Source organism: Hyla sarda, chromosome 3, assembly GCF_029499605.1.
Source record: "Hyla sarda isolate aHylSar1 chromosome 3, aHylSar1.hap1, whole genome shotgun sequence".
NCBI lineage: Eukaryota > Metazoa > Chordata > Amphibia > Anura > Hylidae > Hyla > Hyla sarda.
This window is the reverse complement of record NC_079191.1, coordinates 192531166-192550112: the sequence shown is the minus strand read 5'-3', so window position 1 is coordinate 192550112 and position 18947 is coordinate 192531166. Positions and strand designations below refer to the sequence as shown.

General features: G+C 43.0%; 1 protein-coding gene across 20 annotated transcripts in view; it reads left to right on the top strand.

The window, feature by feature from the left end:
- Positions 1-18947, top strand: part of DST (dystonin) — a 613928-nt gene that overhangs the window by 436577 nt on the left and 158404 nt on the right. For all 20 annotated transcript variants that reach the window (XM_056565774.1, XM_056565763.1, XM_056565758.1 and 17 more), the window contains 6 exons: positions 894-1060; positions 2171-2327; positions 2419-2545; positions 2956-3015; positions 9631-9863; positions 14275-14404. In XM_056565774.1, coding sequence (XP_056421749.1) covers positions 894-1060; positions 2171-2327; positions 2419-2545; positions 2956-3015; positions 9631-9863; positions 14275-14404 — 874 coding nt within the window. The remainder of the gene's footprint in view (positions 1-893; positions 1061-2170; positions 2328-2418; positions 2546-2955; positions 3016-9630; positions 9864-14274; positions 14405-18947) is intronic.

The following is an 18947-nucleotide window of genomic DNA, read 5'->3' as shown; positions in this document are numbered from 1 at the left end:
ATGAATGGGGAGAAGTACTGGTTTGCACGCTTTCTCTCCCCATTGACTTGCAGACTCTATAGTAAACCTTTGGAGCCTTTACACAGCAGTTCGGAGACGGTTGGGAGAAACAGCACTCAGCTGAGCACCTTTCCCCATTCATTCTAGCGATCAGTGGGAGAGTCGGCTCTCGGGCCATGTTTTGGATAGGTGAATGGGAATGTATAGGACACCCCTCATAATTAGAGATTTATTGAGAGGGCTAAAGGCACCCCAGTACTTCAATATAACCGATTTAATATTACTTGGAAAGAAGAGTTTTTCAGAGGTTTGTTCACAGAGTCCTTTACTAATTATATATGGGGAATTGAAAAATGCATGGCTCTTATAATCTTTTTTTAAGTAGAAGTGTACTTAAAGCAGTATTCCTATAATAGTAGATGAGGGTAGACTCTAAGATATGCCATCACTTACTGATTGTGGAGGTCCAACTTCTGACATTCCCTTCAATCCTTCTAATATACATCTAAACAATACTATGTATACTAAACACACTTGATGACCCCCTTCCCAGGTTGGGGACCCCAAGTTTATCTGTGGCGATGGCAAAATGCTGTCTATGGATGAGCATGTGACCATTACGCCACTCTGCCTTCTCCATAGCAATATACTGCACACAAGCAAGAAGCTCAGGCACGGTGAAAGAGGCAAAGTGACATCTGAATGACTTGTTATAATCATAATAATAGTTTGCTGCAAACTAACAAAAATGGTATCTAACCCTTTTAATAAGCTAAAATGTTTCTCAGTATCCCTTAAGTAGTGATATTGTTATACAGTAAATCTGAAGCTGGATTTCATAAATTGTTATGGAAAATACAGATGCCCACCATTCTTTTATTATTCTGTGACAGGAAACAAGCAATGAAATGCTGGATCAGAAAAAGAGCCTAGAAGATCTTCACAAGCTTGTCGATGAATTGTGTGTGTATGCGATTCCAGGAGACAAAGCACTGGTTTTGGAGAAAGTAAATACTATGTTAAAACGGTTTCAGGATCTTGAGGAGACTGTTAAGGCAAAGTAAGTGCAGGCAGTGCATGGGTATTACAGTAACAAAAATGAATGCATACACAAGTAGAGCTTTTAATTCTAAGGGCTCATGCACATGGCAAAGTCTGAACAGCAGCCTCTTAGTACAAGTTCTTACTACAGTATCATATCTGATGGGGTATGCCACTTTGCTACAGATAAACTCTTTGTATGAAGTCTAAGGCATATAACATTCTAGTAGAGGGTTAATGCACTTTTATGGAAGGTTTATTGCATAATGTTTACATGGGACCCATGCCTTCATAGGTGAAGTGCCAAGTAACAGTAATTGCTAACATTTAGTCTTGGTGAATCAAGATTGACCCTATAACATATACTCAGCATAACAAAGGCCATTAAGTTAAAGAGGTACTCAGGTGCAAATCTTTTAATCTTTTTTTTTAAATAAAAAAAAAAGCCCAGAATGATATTATTAAAAATAAATAAAAAATAAACCCGGACTTACCTCCTGCCGGTGACTTCAGTATCACCGCCCTAGTCTCCACATCGATCCTCTTCCTCCTTCTGCGGCCAGACACGCAAAATTGTAGCTGAGATAATAGCTGGGCACAGCAGTGTCCCACTTTGGCTAGTGATTGGTTAAGCAGCAATATGACAGGTTGGGCCCAGGCCCTGGTCTTCTTCCTCGTGCCCAGACTCATTCTGTCATATTGCTGCTCAGCCAATCACTGGCCGAGGTGGGACACAGCTGCAACCAGTGATTAGCTGAGCTGCAATGCGGGTCAGGCCCCAGAAGCATGAATAGGATCGCAGCAAAGCCTGTGAAAGCAATACTAGAGTCACCGCAGGAGCAGCAGGAGGTAAGTCCAGGTTTATTTTTTTTAATGCTGGATAACCCCTTTAAATTCCACTGGAGTTATTAATTGAACTGTAGAAATCCATTTTTACAAAAAACAACATTACTATTCATTCCTTTTTGTATTGTTGGTGCAGGGTCTGATGAGGAGCATTTTCTTCTCTGCAGTCTTCCATTTATGATGATTTCCTCCTGTGTTTCTAGATTGGACAGATTTTGTGTTGCTTCTATTTCCAGTCTGTTAGAGTTTTACTAATGGCTTCTTATTGTAACTGCTTTATTAGGGAAGAAGATGTGTCATCCTGCCAAGCACAGATGGACTCTTTTCAGTCTTTAGTCCAAGCTTTAAAACACTGGTTCACTGTAACAAGCGATAGAATCCCTGCAAAAAGCCTGACAATGTGTTTGAAGGAGCTTTCTAGACATTTGGAAGATATAAAGGTAGTTCCTTTAGATTGGTGGTTGGTAAATGGCACTTGGTATATACACTTCATATCTCTTTAAATTCTGGTTTTAAATTTTATTCTTTCAGAACTTACAAGAAGAGTGGAGGCTAAAAGGACAAGATGTTCAAAAAGTGAACAGCAAAGGAACAGCATTGTGTAGCCTGATAAATGCTGTAACTTCACCTGCAAAGACTAGATCAGCTATCAAATCAGGTATTTAGCCACGTCACCCAGACAGCAGAGAGTCCCTGTACAAGGACAGTTCAGTGGGCCCCTGAATAGCTGACAGTCAGGAGCCCATAACGCAGCAATGTCTCATGACTGAACCCTCCCCAGTGATCTTCGAGCTCTCTGGAGGCTGGCGGAAGCAGTGGTGTAGTTGTGTTATTTTGAAGAAATGTTTCCTTAGTCCAGTGCTGAACCAGTTTACATGTACATTTTATTGGTTATACCATTATAGGCAGTATATTAGGTGTTTTATGTGTTCAGTACACTGCTGCTTTATTACAGAACTTCCTTACAAAACGTCTTTGTTTACATGCACAATATCTTATTTCCTATGCTGCAGTTGACATTTGGTCTTTTACTACACATTTTCACATTGTATTTTCTTTGATTTATAGCTAGAAATGCAGTTAATGGTTCAATGTCATCAGATGTGAAAGAGAATTTAACCAGCAAAGGTAAGAAACGCTTGATTCAAGTTGACTGTAATATCTTGATGTTTGTTAGTAAGGAAAAAGAGACATAGAAACATAGAATGTATTTGTCCCATCTAGTCTGCCCAATATCCTGAATACTATGAATAGTCTCCGGCCCTATCTTATATGAAGCATAACCTTATGCCTATCCCATGCATGCATCCCAACTCCTTCACTGTATTTGCAGCGACAACTTCTGCATGAAGGCTATTCCATGCTCCTCCAATTTAAATTAGGGAAGAATGTGCAAACATGTACACAGACACACAACATGGTTGTACTATATGTATAACCTGTGTGTCTGCTTCTTAGCTGTCATGGAGAACCTGAGACCCTATCAGAAGCAATCCAAAAATTTTTCGAAAAAGGAAAGCAATCCTGGTGTATTATCCTCAGTACATTAGGAGTATCCACCATAAATGGTCCTGGTTGGCTACTCCTCTCCAGTGCACTCGCCTATTCTGGTTGTGTTTATAAAGGCACATCAGTAATGTAGATTGGTATAGTTGGGGGTGTTGTTGGCACTGGGAAAGGAAGGACTCACCCATCTTCAGAAAAATAGTTAGGTCCAGTCACACTGGAGCCACTCCACCAATAAAAATGTAATACCTTCACAGGTATATTGCTAACAGCACTTTTTGGTAGCCCAGGAATCACATAAAGTTTTGTATGTTTGTCGAATACCTCATCAGTTTGTAATACAGTAGTTTAATTCCAGTTACAAAAAAGCATCTGGAAAAGTGTCAAACGAAAGTCCAAACTGAGTTGTTAAAGGGAAATGCTATCTGCAAAACTCATTCCTACCAGGTACATACCAAGTACACTCGACATTACACAGCTCTATAAAAGTATTTAGAAATCCACCAAACCCAGGTCCAAACTGGGTGAGTATAATAATCTGCATTCTCACGGTATCAACGGTACTGCACTGGTTTAGTTATAAAGTAAAAAAAAGTGCACAAGTAGTAGTCAAGACATAAACCACTAAAAATCTAAAACAATAACCTCTCATATCAACTCTAGTGGGTAAGTTCCATCATTGAACAGATTACTAAATTCATACTTAAATAGGCACTGTCAGATACAAAACTTTTGATATGTTGTAAAACATGTAAAACCAATAGGTTTTGCAATTGCTTTCATTAAAAAAAAATTAGTATTTCATATTGAAAAAGCCAGTCAAACCACTGCCCCCCCCCCCGCCTGCTTGAACACATACTAGTCCTGCTGTGTCCATGCATCATCACCTATGTCATGGACACACTTCCTTGATTGACAGCTGTGAGTGCAGGGCTCACAGCTAGAGGAAAAATCCTTCTACTTTCAACTTGTGTCCCGCTACTGTCAATGAGGACAAGCTGGGAGTTGTAGTTTTGCTAATGCTAGGGGAGATGTGAGCAGACAGCATACTGAGGGAGGGGGCGGAGACCTGCACAGTGAGGCCACACCCCCTCCCTTTGAGAGGAATTCAGACTAGTGAGCTAAATTAAAAGTGTAATAAAAAATAAATAAAGGTGCTAGACACATACAAATTAGATGGACATGGTCAGAATTAGGTACTGAGTGATATGTTAGAAAAATATAATTTTGTTGGATCTGACAGGTACGCTTTAATGCTAAAAGCGTTTCAGGATAATAAAGAATTTAAGAACACAAATATATTCCATAGTTGTTAGGATCCACCATATACAGTTCATGAGGAAGCCAGGCCTTAGTCACGGAGAATATTGTACTTCGTTTGCTGGTATAATATTTAGTTACACAAATGCACTTTTTGCTGCTTTTCGAGGTTATTATTTTGGCTTTTTAGTGGTTTATATCTTAAGTACTATGTGTGCAGTTTCTATAAATCAATGCAGTGCCGTTGATACTGTGATATTGTAGTTCATTTTGCTCACCCAGCTTGGATTTGGGGTTGGTGGATTTCTAAATGCTTCTATAGATTAGATTCTAGTGATTAGACCACTGGATTATAAACTGACTGGGCATTTCATACGAATATGAAACACTGTGTTTGACACATTTTAGAGGAGAGTATAAAAACTTTTTCCACAAAAATCTGGAGCACTGGCCCTCATTACTTGCACCACATTTTCCATTGGTTTGAGACACTTTTTAATCATTCTGAACATTGCCCGACAGGGGGGGTGGGTAGTCGGGGGGTCATGCAGTAAAGTGTGTGTGGCTTTGGTAAAAAGGTTTGCATATATGTGCCAAAAATATGCTACTTTTTGGCATTAAAACAAGCTAACCAATACATGGTACAAACAAGACAGCTTCTTGCAGCATGACCATTGTTAAAATGTACTAAGCATTTACACAGTTTTTAATCATATTCCCCATTGTGTTATGATTTATCTGACTGCAGTAAGATTGTTATATACCTGTGGAGACGTTACGTTTGTATTGATGGAGTGGCAACAATGTGATTTGACCTACAGTTTTTATGAAGCAGGATGATTTCTTTGTCCCCCCCCCCCTGTTTATTGTTACCATTATAAATTGAGAACCCTTACTTTCTGAGTTAAAAAGGCATAGTTGATTATTGAGACATAAATGTACCAAGTGTAGACATTCCAATTATTTGATAACGTATAATGTATTTAGATTGCCATGTTTTCATTCTGCTACATACACAGTATTACCACTAGGTGGCAGTGCTGACAAATTGCAAACTGTATAGCTGTAGTAAAACTGGCACAATGGGAGTTTTTACATTTAAAGAAAAAAATATATAAAAAGGATAATAATATATTATTATTTATGTTTTTTTAAATGTTATTATATTACATAATTATTTGTATACTATTTTTGGCTGAATATTAAACATTTATGAGGTATAAATAGTTTATGGTTTGTTTTATCTTTATCCAGAACACTGTAGAAGAATATACTGCTATGTGCAAATAGTCCTCCAATGCTTTTCAGATTAGCTGAGCTGGATATTTCTCATCAGAGATGTCTGTCAGACTCTCCTTTCAGCTGTTCCTGGGAAATAATGTACATTCAGTTGAACCAAATGTGCGTGGTAATAGGGCAGTTTAGAATGAAGCAACTTTCAACTGCAGAGCATGTTTTTGGGGTTATAGTACACCCTTCCATGCCCAGCATTCTGTACTCTACGTATGTTCATTCAGGCAGATTTAGAAGCCTCCTTCCCTCTGTAAGTTTGAGCTGTTTCCCTCTGCAAGTTTGAGCTATTAAAGTCAATGTACTCTGCTGACAATTTTTCACTGGAAAAAAAACGTTGAGGCTTAAACTCACAATGGGAAACTTGCTGCAAACTTGCCTCTACAGTCAGGTCCATAAATATTGGGAACATGGACCCAATTCTAACATTTTTGGCTTTATACACCACCACAATGGATTTCAAATGAAACGAACAAGATGTGCTTTAACTGCAGATTGTCAGCTTTAATTTGAGGGTATTTACATCCAAATCAGGTGAATGGTGTAGGAATTACAACAGTTTGCATATGTGCCTCCCACTTGTTAAGGGACCAAAAGTAATGGAACAAAATAATAATCATGAATAAAACTTTCAATTTTTAATACTTGGTTGCAAAGTCTTTGCAGTCAGTTACAGCCTGAAGTCTGGAATGCATAGACATCAGCAGACATTGCTGGATTTCATTCCTGGTGATGCTCTGCCAGGCCTCTACTGCAACTGTCTTCAGTTCCTGCTTGTTCTTGGGGCATTTTCCTGTCAGCTTTGTCTTCAGAAAGTGAAATGCATGCTCAATTGGATACAGGTCAGGCGATCGACTTGGCTATTGCATAACATTCCACTTATTTCCCTTATTAAACTCTTTGGTTGCATTTGCAGTATGCTTTGGGTCATTATCCATCTGCACTGTGAAGCGCCGTCCAATGAGTTCTGAAGCATTTTGCGGAATATCAGAAGATAATATTGTCTGGAACTCTTCAAAATTCATTCTGCTGCTTTTGTCAGCAGTCACATCATCAATAAATACAAGAGAACCAGTTCCATTGGCAGCCATACATGCCCACTATGCCATGACACTACTACCACCATGCTTCACTGATGAGGTGGTATGCTTAGGATCATGAGCAGTTCCTTTCCTTCTCCATACTCTTCTCTTCACATCACTTTGGTACAAGTTGATCTTGGTCTCATCTGTCCATAGGATGTTATTCCAGGACTGTGAAGGCTTTTTTTTAGATGTCATTTGGCAAACTCTAATCTGGCCTTCCTGTTTTTGAGGCTCACCATTGGTTTACATCTTGTGGTGAACCCTCTGTATTCACTCTGGTGAAGTCTTCTCTTGATTGTTGACTTTGACACACATACACCTACCTCCTGGAGAGTGTTCTTGAACTGGACAACTGTTGTGAAGGGGTTTTCTTTACCAGGGAAAGAATTCTTCAGTCATCCACCACAGCTGTTTTCCTTGGTCTTCTGGGTCTTTTGGTGTTGCTGAGCTCACCGGTGCGTTCCTTCTTTTTAAGAATGTTCCAAACAGTTGTTTTGGCCATGCCTAATGTTTTTGCTATCTTTCTGATGGGTTTGTTTTATTTTTTTCAGCCTAATGATGGCTTGCTTCACTGATAGTGACAGCTCTTTGGATCTCATCTTGAGAGTTGACAGCAACAGATTCCAAATGCAAATAGCAAACTTGAAACTCTGAACCTTTTATCTTCTCATTGTAATTGGGATCGTGAGGGAATGACACACACCTGGCCATGGAACAGCTGAGAAGCCAATTTGTCCCATTACTTTTGGTCCCTTAACAAGTGGGAGGCACATATGCAAACTATTGTAATTCCTACACCGTTCACCTGATTTGGATGTAAATACCCTCAAATTAGCTGATAGTCTGCAGTTAAAGAACATCTTGTTCGTTTTATTTCAAATCCATTGTGGTGGTGTAAAAATGTAAGAATTGTATCAATGTCCCAATATTTATGGACCTGACTGTAAATTTGCCCATGTGACTGTACCCTTAAATGGGTATTTTCAGCACTATAATGTCTTTGTAAATGAGAAAAAAATACTCATCTGCCCAACTCCCCCACAGATGCTGTTGCTATGGCAACCACTCCCCGCTGCTCCTGGTTTGGTTTTTGTGTAGAAAGAGGGTGCAATATTTTAGTGTATAGGCAAAAGTATTGTGGGGTCAACTAAATTAGACGTAAAATTGGGCAAAACTCTATACATAAAGTTAATGAAAAATGAAAAACAAGAGATGTAGGATAAGAAAATGCATACCTAATGTATAAAATGGTATTCAGATTTATTGAATAACATTATCAAACATCTAAAACTGCAATAGGACCTTACCCATGATAAGGTTCACCAAGGGAAGCCCAGAACAAGAGAATAGAGAAGAGAATAGTATTGATTATTCATGACAATTGCAACTGACAAGCGCTGGGATTTGTTTGGCAGAAACTGAACAGTCAAGTCAGTCCCTTAGGTGGATGTAGGAAGCAAGAAAGGGCCAAATTGTGAAAGCTATACAACTGGGTCAGCAGGTCTTGTTGGTAGTTCCTGGTATACTTTGTTTAGTACCTATAAAAAGTTGTCCAAGGACATCAGTTGAACCAGACTAGCCCACCAAATTAATCCCACAGGTACCATAGCATAAATTGCTAGTATAATTAATTTTGTTTACACTACCCTCTCCCCCAGAGTGCCCATGCTGACTCCTGTCTGCTGCTAAAAGTGCCAACAGTGGGTACTTGATAAGAACCATCTATATGCCCTGTTGGTAGTAGGCAAAACAAAGATTTGTACCATTTTACCATATTTTTAAAGCAAAACCACAGAAAATACCCCTATCTTCCCTCCTCCCTCCACCAATAACACCCTTACATGTGCAGCACAAGTATCACAAGTAACACGATCTTCTGTATGGAGCCCTGGCTCTCCCCTGGAGCAGTGCATCACAACCCTCGTCCATCTGAAGCGGGGGAAACTACGCACCCTCCATATATCTCTATTGGAGAGCCAAAGATAACTGAACAGCACTCCCCTACAGATATATGGAGGGGGGTGTGCGGCCCCAGCTTCTGTCGGGGGCCGTGATGCAGTGCTCCAGGGGAGAGCCAAGGCTCCATAGAATAGATTGCTGGGGGCCCCATTGCTCGGAACCCCCACAATCTAAAACTTATCCCCTATCCTGCAGATAGAGGATGCATTTTTATCCATGAGATATCTCCTTTTATGATATACTGGGTTTTATATATAAAATTATCTGTAGAACTGGTATGACAGCATGCAGAGTTTCTATAAATCCTTACAAATTCCCTTTAAGCTTGTGTCAAAAGAAACCTCTGTAGAAAACGGGAGGCATTTGGTAGTGCAGTTTGTGCTTATAGCAGGTTATAAATGACATTTAACAAATCCATATAACTTGGATTTATATTACATTTTATGCATGGGCCCTAAAAATGAAGGAGCTTCCATTGTCAGTTTGATCACCTCTTTCCCACACCTTTGAGAACTACCTGCTGGTATGTTATTGGGTATTTTGGGCTCCATCATTGGTCTTATGTAAGAAAATCTCCTTTATCATAAATGGATTAAAAAAACATTCACATTGTTTTATATGAAGTGTCACATTTTCTTTTCAGAGCTCGCCGTTGTGCAGAAGGGGATTTTGGATGTTAATGAAGGCTATGAATGTCTGGGGAATTTATTGAAAGATAAAATACAGGACTTCGAAGGTCGCCTATCTCAACTTCAGCAAGTACACAATGAAGCTGATTCTTTGATTCAATGGCTTGAAAAAATGCACTCAACTGCTCTAACATGGGAAGCTCCTACAGACAGTGAATCAGTGCGAACACAAGTAGAACAGCACAAGGTACTGTATCTACATAGAAGTCTATGGAAACATGTGATCTGCTAATTCCGTATTGCCTAATAATGTTGGGTGTGATTTTTGTGAAGCTCGAGGCCTCTGTCTGGATGTGGTTATCAGTAAATATATAGTTGTGTAAATGTTAGTCCAGTGTTTTCCAACCAGTGTGTCTCCAGCTGTTTCAAAACTACAACCCCCAGCATGCCCAGACTGCCTTTGGCTATCCCCTTACCTCCCTCCAGTCCCGGCTAGGTCCGTGTAGCTCCACGAGTGATGATGTTATTAGGGGGCGGGGCTACAGACGGGAGCCAGGCTGGTAAGTGTGAGGCTCTGTTCACATTATCCGTTTTGTATAATATGAACAGACCCTTCTGGCAGTGTCCTCCCAGACAGGGAGACTCCAGCTGTTGCTAAACTACAACTCCCAGCATGCCCAGACAGCCAAAGGCTGTCTGGGCATGCTGGGAGTTGTAGTTTTGCAACAATTGGAGGCTCTCTGTTTGGGAAGACATGGCATTATGGGCGCTTTCCCCAGCCAAAGAGTGCCAGAGAGTGCCAAAAATGTCCTAACCAATTTTTTGTGTTTCTTTTTATTTCTCGCTTCAGATCAGTGTATGCAGAGGATTATGGCTGATTCGGAGGTCTACTGCGGATGAACTGGATTTTTTTTCATTCAATAAACGAGGGCTTTGGGGGAGTGTTTTTTTTTTTAATAAAAAAAATAAAAATTTTAATTGAATTTTCAGGCTTAGTTGTGGAAGCCGTCTTATTGACGGAATCCATTACTAAGCCGGGGCTTAACGTTAGCCTCAAAACAGCTAGCGCTAACTCCCAATTATTACTCCCATACCCTCAGCCACAGGGGTGCCGGTAAGAGCCGGTACCAAAAGGCCCGGAGCATCAAAAATGGCGCTCCTTGGCCTAGGCAGTAGCAGGCTGATATTATTTAAGCTGGGGAGGGCCAGTAACAATGGTCCTCACCCACCCTGGTAACGTCAGGCTGTTGCTGCTTGGTTGGTATCTGTCTGAGAATAAAAATATGGGGAACCCTATGCGTTTTTTGTTTTTTTCCATAAATAAATAAAAAAAACGCATAGGGTTCCCCATATTTTTATTCTCAGCCAGATACCAACCAACAGCCTAACGTTACCAGGGTGGGCAAGGACCGTTGTTACTGGCCCTCCTCAGCCTAAATAACGCCAGCCTGTTACCACCTAGGCCCAGGAGCACCATTTTTGATGCTCAGGGCCTGTTGGTACTGGCTCTTCCCGGCACCCCTGTAGCGTCGTTGGGTACCGGGTAATAATTGGGGGTTAGCGCTAGCTGTTTTGGGGGCTAATGCTAAGCCCTGGCTTAGTAATGGATTCCGTCAATAAGACGGCTTCCACTACTAAGCCTGAAAATGTAATTTAAAAAAAAACAGGACAAATTTGAAAAATTATTTTATTTTAAAAAACACTCCCCAAAGCCCTCATTAGCCATTATATTAAATGAAAAAAAATCCAGTTCATCCGCAGTAGACCTCTGAATCAGCTGTAATCCTCTGCATACACTGATCTGAAGCGAGAACAAAAAAAGAAACACAAAAAATTGGTTAGGACATTTTTGGCAATCTCCGCTGGGGAGAGCACCCATAAATCAATCTCTTCCTAAACAGAGAGCCTCCAATTGATAGCTGTAGATAGCTGTATATTCTGTATACCGCCCAAAATGGCTATAGGTCCACTCTGTGGACCGGGCACTCAGCATCCAACCCACAGAGTGGTACCTGAAGACAGTGAGAACACTGCCACAGGGGACAAAACTGGCTGTTTCCATACACCAGGAAAAATGACAGAAAAACTTCCAAAACACAGGGAAAATCAGTGGCAGTTCTTCCCGGCGTTTTTGCTGGTGGGAAAAAACCTCAGTGGAATCCTAGCCTTAGACTCTTTTTCTAAATGTAAGACCGGAGTCAGCATGCCATGCTTATTGGAATGTCACCAATACTGTGACCCCTAAATCCTCCTAAAGTGATGATAAAAAATGCATCCACACTTCAATGTACCAATAGGAATTATAATGCTAAAAATCTTTTGGCTTCATTGCTTTTTATTCCTAGTGTGAGACTGCTATGGGAATATGTTTTTATTGGAGAAGCAATATCTTTATATGCAGGTATCCATACATTTAAGATAAGGGTACACATATTTTAGCAGATCCTGTCTACCTTTATGTAAATCCCCGATAGGATCCTTTCATGTAGCATTTCCATGAGATGCTAATGTTGCATAATGTTGTCCATTAACATGCTTGGAAGCAAACTAAATTGAACTATGCGTGGGAAGCTTTAGTCCTGCTGCATAACAAAACCACAAAAAACTGATATCATTGTAACATACAGGTATTGATGTGAACAATGCAAATAACATCATCTAGTGTTGATTCAATGCCTCAACAGACAGTAATCTTTGCGCTAATCTCTTTTTGGCAGCTTGCCAACTTTATTCCCTCATCTAACTAATGTATAAGCTAAGTAGTTAAAGGTGTCTTTGCACACAATTAAAGGGGTACGCTGGTGGAAAGCAATTTTTTTTTAAATCAACTGGTGCTAGAAAGTTAAATAGATTTGTAAATTAGCTAGTTGAATGAGGTAGAAAGAAGTCGCACTCACCAACCAAGAGCAGTATTCAAAGTCTTGTCCTTTATTCACACCGGCAGAGTGGAACAATAAAACACGGTCACGCACAGGGGGAGTGAGAGCAGCCGCTCTCAGGATGCGAGGGCACACAACCAGAGGCAACTAGTTTCGCGTCACGGCTTGGCGCTTCTTCCGGCCAATAAGGTGTACACCTTATTGGCCGGAAGAAGCGTCAAGCCGTGACGCGAAACTAGTTGCCTCTGCTTGTGTGCCCCCGCATCCTGAGAGCGGCTGCTCTCGCTCCCCCCAGTGCGTGACCTTTTTTTATTGTTCCACTCTGCCGGTGTGAATAAAGGACAAGACTTTGAATACTGCTCTTGGTTGGTGAGTGAGACTTCTTTCTACCTCGTTCAACTAGCTGATATAAGTTACTTTACCTATTGGTCTGCACCTCCACGCAGCAGGTAGCGTCCACTCCGAGGTCACAGCAGCATAGCCTACACCACATATCTTAGCCGGCTGACTGGATACAGCAGTGCCGGGTGTTATACCTGTTCTTGCAAACACTTCACTAGATTTGTAAATTACTTCTATTTGAAATTCTTAATCCTTCCACTACTTATCAGCTGCTATATACTACAGAGGAAGTTGTGTAGTTCTTTTCTGTTTGACCACAGTGCTCTCTGCTGACACCTCTGTCTGTCTCAGGAACTGTCAAGAGTAGGAGCAAATCCCCATAGCAAGCCTACTCCAGAGACAGTGTAAAAGCAGCATAGAATCAGTGCTGACTTAAAAGTCCTAAAGGAACTGCTGTACATGGAACCATCTACTGTGCAGGTGTGTTAGTTTTAGTTGGGTGAGGATTTGCCAAACCCACATGTACTGCATTAAAGGGATACTCTGGTGGAAAACTTTTATTTTTTAATTAACTTGTGCCAGAAAGTTACCAAGTAAATTACTTCTATTAAAAAAATCTTAATCCTTCCAGTACTTATTAGCGGCTGCATACTATAGAGGAAATGCTTTTCATTTTTTTTTCTCTCTGCTGACCTCTGCTGTCCATTTTAGGAACTGTCCAGAGCAGCATATGTTTGCTATGAGGATTTTCTCCTTCTCTGGACAGTTCCTAAAATGGACAGCAGAGATCAGCAAAGAGCACTGTGGTCGTGACAGAGGAGAAATCCAAAAAGAAAAGCATTTCCTCTTTAGTATAGAGTCGTTAATAAGTACTGGAAGGATTAAGATTTTTTAATAGAAGTAATTTACAAATTTGTTTAACTTTCTGGCACCAGTTGATTAAAAAAAATAAACAAAAAAGTTTTACATTGGTGTACCCCTTTAAAGGGGTTTTCTGTTTACAACATCTATCAAAGCTGATCCTTGGAGGCCTACATCTAGGACACAAAGGATAGGTCCATTGCTTAAATGACGCAGTAGTTAGACATGCATGCTGCTCCTCCATTCACCTCTATGACACAGACTCAGCTGAGTACAGTGAATGGCTATCCATCAGTCCATAATGAGCTTAATAGAGTAGCAGTGCACAAACTAGAATGCAGCCCCATTCAGACAGGAGTCTCGGTCAGTCAGTGGGGTCCCATTTATCCTATGGATATGGAAAGAAAAAAGAAAAACTCCATTAATAGTGCAATGTACTGTAATCTGAATAGTAAATAATATCTAATTTATTAGACTTTTGTGGTTTTATACTACTGTCCTTATTATTGTTCTTTATTTCTAATGCTTCACTACATTGTAATATGCTCATGGTTATATATCTTTACCTATTTGTAGGTCTTTGCAGCGGAAGTGAAACAGAATGAAAGTAAAGTGGAAGCGTTGAAGGACAAGCTGAAAAAGTGTATAGAAACTAGTGGAGTTGCCTCTGAATCTCAAATTTTGAAGGACATGATGGATAAAATAGGTATTTGGCAGATTTGTTAGACATGGCTTTTAATGGCTTTAAGCCATTAAATTCCAACTATTGCTTTTTGTTTTGCATCACATACCGTAAATCATACTAGATCCTTCCAATTATACTTTGGCTGTGACCTATGTATAGCTGCTGTCAGTGCGGTCAGGTAGAAAACTGCTACTAGGCACTATGATCGTGTTTCTATGTTGCATTTCACTTTTGGCACTGAAGCAGTTTAAATATCAACGGACCCTAATACCTCCATGAGTATGAGTGGACCCTATCAGCTGAAAAGACATTGTACTAAACCATTCTAAAGTGACTTCTACAGGAATAAGCACAGGTTCTCCTGAACTTGGCTGGAGTGCTCCATTTTAGGCAATGGAATTTTAAGCGCCCCATAATAAGCAAAATATATACCTTAAAACATTAACATTTATTTATTTCTCGGTCGCTCTTCATTGGGGGACAGCTTACTGATGGGTATATGCTCTTGCCACTAGGAGGCACTGACACTAGGAAAAAAAAGTCGGCTCCTCCCTGACAGGATATACCCGCCCACTGGAAGTGAGGTAACCAGTTTTAGCTAGTGTTAGCAAGGAGGCAAGACCCAGGTCTGGGTGCTTCCCAGACCATGTCTTTTTTTCCCTTAGTTTTTTTCCTAGTTTCAGTCTGAAGTTTAGTTTTTCTCTCCTTTGTTGTTTTCTCTACTGTGGAGCGACAGGAGCATGGCGCCGACTGATCCCTCACCTGAGAGCTAGGGGCATGGTGCATTGCTGGATGGGCCGTTAACCCCTCCTCGCCAACAATCAGCGCATGGTGGTGTACCCTGGGTCCGGTCCCCCATTTACCCCTGTATGCCTGGTGAGCTGGCTTAAGGCATGTGGCCCTAGCTAGTCGAAGTCTTCGAGGGTGAGTATATGGTGGCTGAGGTGATTATACAAACCCCCTCAAACCTTCTCGCTGTGATGCCTAGCTCTGTCCCCTTTCCCTGCTGCTGGGGTCGGTGGCGTCTATTGAGGATAGGTCCGCTCCGTCCCTGCCAGATCTCTGCTCCTGAGGCAGAGCCCGACGGGAGCTCGTTGCTCTGGCCCGCAATTGTCCCCTGCCTCAGAGCTGCTCGTCCGCTAGCAGGTGCTTCTATAGCACGCTGCTATGTGCCGTCTTGCTCCAGGGGCTTCCTATCTGCCTGCATATGGCACATATGTTCTGCGGGCAGCTCTTTGCAGGGCGCCCTGTGCCCCATGCTCCTTTCCAACCTTGGTGCATATATTTTCTCACACAATGAAAAATAAATAAATAAATTATTATATATATATATATATATATATATATGTATTCCTTGGCCACTCACACCTTCTGGTATGGTTTGGCACCCCCTTGAGGCCCACGTTCCCTTGAGGTGTCCCTCTGGCATCCCTATCCTGCCATAGGAAAACCGCCGTGGCGGGTTGTTGCCAGAGCTTCACGTTTCCTTGGAAAGTGCTGGGGGATATATTCAAGCACTCTGTCACACAATGTACAAGCCCTTTTGCGTTCCTGTGCGATGCTCGGGTTTCTTTTTAGATTCCGCATCTTTCAGGTCTGCCGGCCACCCATCCTCAGGGTGTTATGGCAGGTCATGCTCTATGTTTCCCTTCCCCACAGGCTACCGCATCAGCGGCTAGTGCTCTTGTTCCCCACATGGATTGGTCCTGATACTATTATGCCAGACAGTAGTCTCGCATGTCACGGCTGCTGATTCCGTGGCTGGCGCTCCGGTACCCACTGCTGATGTGAGGTGTCCGAAGGAATGTTCCGTTGTATACTATGGACCCATGCCAGACAGTTGTCTGCATGGTTCCTCTGCCGCCTGTCACACATCACACGGCTGATGTATGTGCGGCTGGAGTTCCGGTGCCTCACTACTGAGCGAGGTGTCCGATGGAGTGACCCGTTGTGTCCTATGGACCCATACCAGTCAGCCAGACAGTGGTCTGCATGGTTCCTCTGCCACCTGTCACACATCACACGGCTAATGTATGTGCGACTGGTGTCCCGGTACCTCACTATTGAGCAAGGTGTCTGATGGAGTGACCCGTTGTGTACTATTGACCCATACCAGTAAGCCAGACAGTAGTCTACATGGTCTTCTACATTGCCTATCACACGGTTGATATAGCTGCGGCTGGAGTTCCGGTATCCCTTTACCGCCAGGTGCCTGACTGCATGACTTGTTGTCCACTATGCACCCATACCAGTAAGCCATTCAATGGTCTGCATGGTTTCCTCTGCCGCTTGTCAAACATCACACGGCTGATGTATTTGCAGCTGGAGTTTCGGTAACTCTCTACTGAGCAAGGTGTCTGATGGAGTGAACCGTTGTCTACTATGGACCCATACCAGTAAGCCAGACAGTGGTCTGCGCGGCTGATGTAGCTGCGGCTCGAGTTCCGGTACCTCACTACTGCGAGGTGCCCGACGGCATGACTTGTTGTCCACTATGTACCCATACCAGTAAGTCAGACAGTGGTCTGCATGGTTCCTCTGCCGCCTGTCACACATCATTCGGCTGATGTATCTGTGGCTGGAGTTCTGGTAACTCACTACGGTGCGACAGATCCGATGGAGTTACCCGTTGTCCTCTCTGGTCCCATACTTGGAAGCCGGACAGTGGTCTGCATGGTTTCCTACACCGCCTGTCACACCTCACATGGCTGATGTAGTTACGGCTGGACTTCCGGTACCTCACTACCCTGTGTGGTGCCCGTCGAATTGACTTACAGTCTACTATGGACCAGTATGCTTGACAGTGGTCGGCATGGTTCCTACACCGCCTTTCATCGGCGGATGTATCGACAGCTGGCGTTCTGGTGCCCCACTGCCGTGGGCGTTATACGTAGAACTGACCAAGCGTGTCCTGCGGACCCTATTGGATGACAGGGATGCATTCCTCAGCTCCTCAGCCTTCCCCTATCTTCAAAGAGGGTGGGATTTCTAGATCCTGGAGGAGGGTTCCTATAGATTCACGGGATTCATTCCAGTCAGACAGTCCTTCGTCTGTTGGGTCTTATACGCCACCAGGTCTCCCGTTGGATGGGCCGCACTTCAGTTCCCTGCTTTCTGTGGGAGGTTGAATGGAGTGACCCTGTGCACTCAGGGATCCTATTCCAGTCGACCAGGCGGTTTTCCGCATGACCTACTATTACGTTCAGTCACCTGCCATACTGGTATTGGTATAACCCACTGCCAAGTAGTTCTGAGTGAGTCTCCTCGGGTGGCTCCGTGGCCTTTCTACAATGCACCACATGCTGGTTGGTAGGGTTCCCTACTTTCCAGATACCTCTCTGCATGCCTGTTACTCTGTCTAAGGCTGGGATCTCGCTTTGCTGTTTGTTTCCGTATGTGGGACTGGCGTGGCCATGGTCCCTATGCCACATAACCAGACACTGTCTGTAATGCTTTTCTGGTCTACCAGGTCACCACCTCCGTTTCTGCCGATGCCGTGGCTGCAGTCTAGTGTCTCCCTTCCGGGTGACCTTCCGCAAAGTGTATCTTTGTGGGTTCATGGGACCTTTTCTACCTGTAAGGTCCAATGGTGTCTGCATTTTTCCTGCTCCACATACATTCTTTTTCCCTTGATTCTGTGCCTGCAGTTTTGGTGTGTGGTACCATCAGTAAATCAGGTATGGGTTTTTTTCTGCAGACAGCAGCATCACTCTGTTCCCCTTCCTGGAGTTGCACTGTTGGTCTGCTAGAGGCATACCTCCCTTCCTGCAGTTCCCTTGGATGTCTGCGGTTACTTTTGTGTCGGCTGTCTTGGTACCCCACTACTCGTGAGGTACAATGTCTGTGTCCCTCCGTATGATAAGGCCGCTCTGTCAGGTAGAGCCCACCTTTCCTTCTGTTCAGTGAGGTGTGCCTCGGGGCTTCCTGGGATTTGTTCCCGCAGTTCTGTTGAGCACTTTGGTTCTGGCATGGTGCCTGCTGGGGTGACACATTCAATTCTGCCCCTCCCTATACCTCCAGGTACCTCCCGAGTTTTCTCTCCTAGGTGGCTTCGGCACCTACTCTGCTGCCTTAGTCATCGTCCGGACTGGCTCTCCATACGGCTTGTATGTTTGCCCAGCTCCAGTGTGCAGGATTCCTATCCCCCTGGGGACACGAGGTGGCTCCTCCATGCAGCGATGGGTTGTCGCTGGGGCCTGGGGGCTACATTCTCCCAGTCCTGGTCCATGGCTGTTGGTCAGCATTTCCCTGCTCCTACTGTGTCTGGCACACTTGCCACTTTCCTTTCCACAGGGGGTACGGGTATCAGGGTGCTTGGCATGGTCAGCACCTGAGTTCATCTCGGTCACCCTTGTTTTCCCTCCTCTAGGGGGACTATTTTTGTGGAGCTTTTTCTGCCGCCAAGATGATGCCATCTCTCTGTTCCCACTATATAGGTGGGGTATCTGGCTGGCCCCTTGTTTTTTGATGGGAGCAATCACCAGAGTTTTTACTGTCTAGGCTTGTGTGCTTCCTCTCCACCTTTGCAGCCTGGCTCTCTTCCTGTTTCTTGGTTACCTATTGC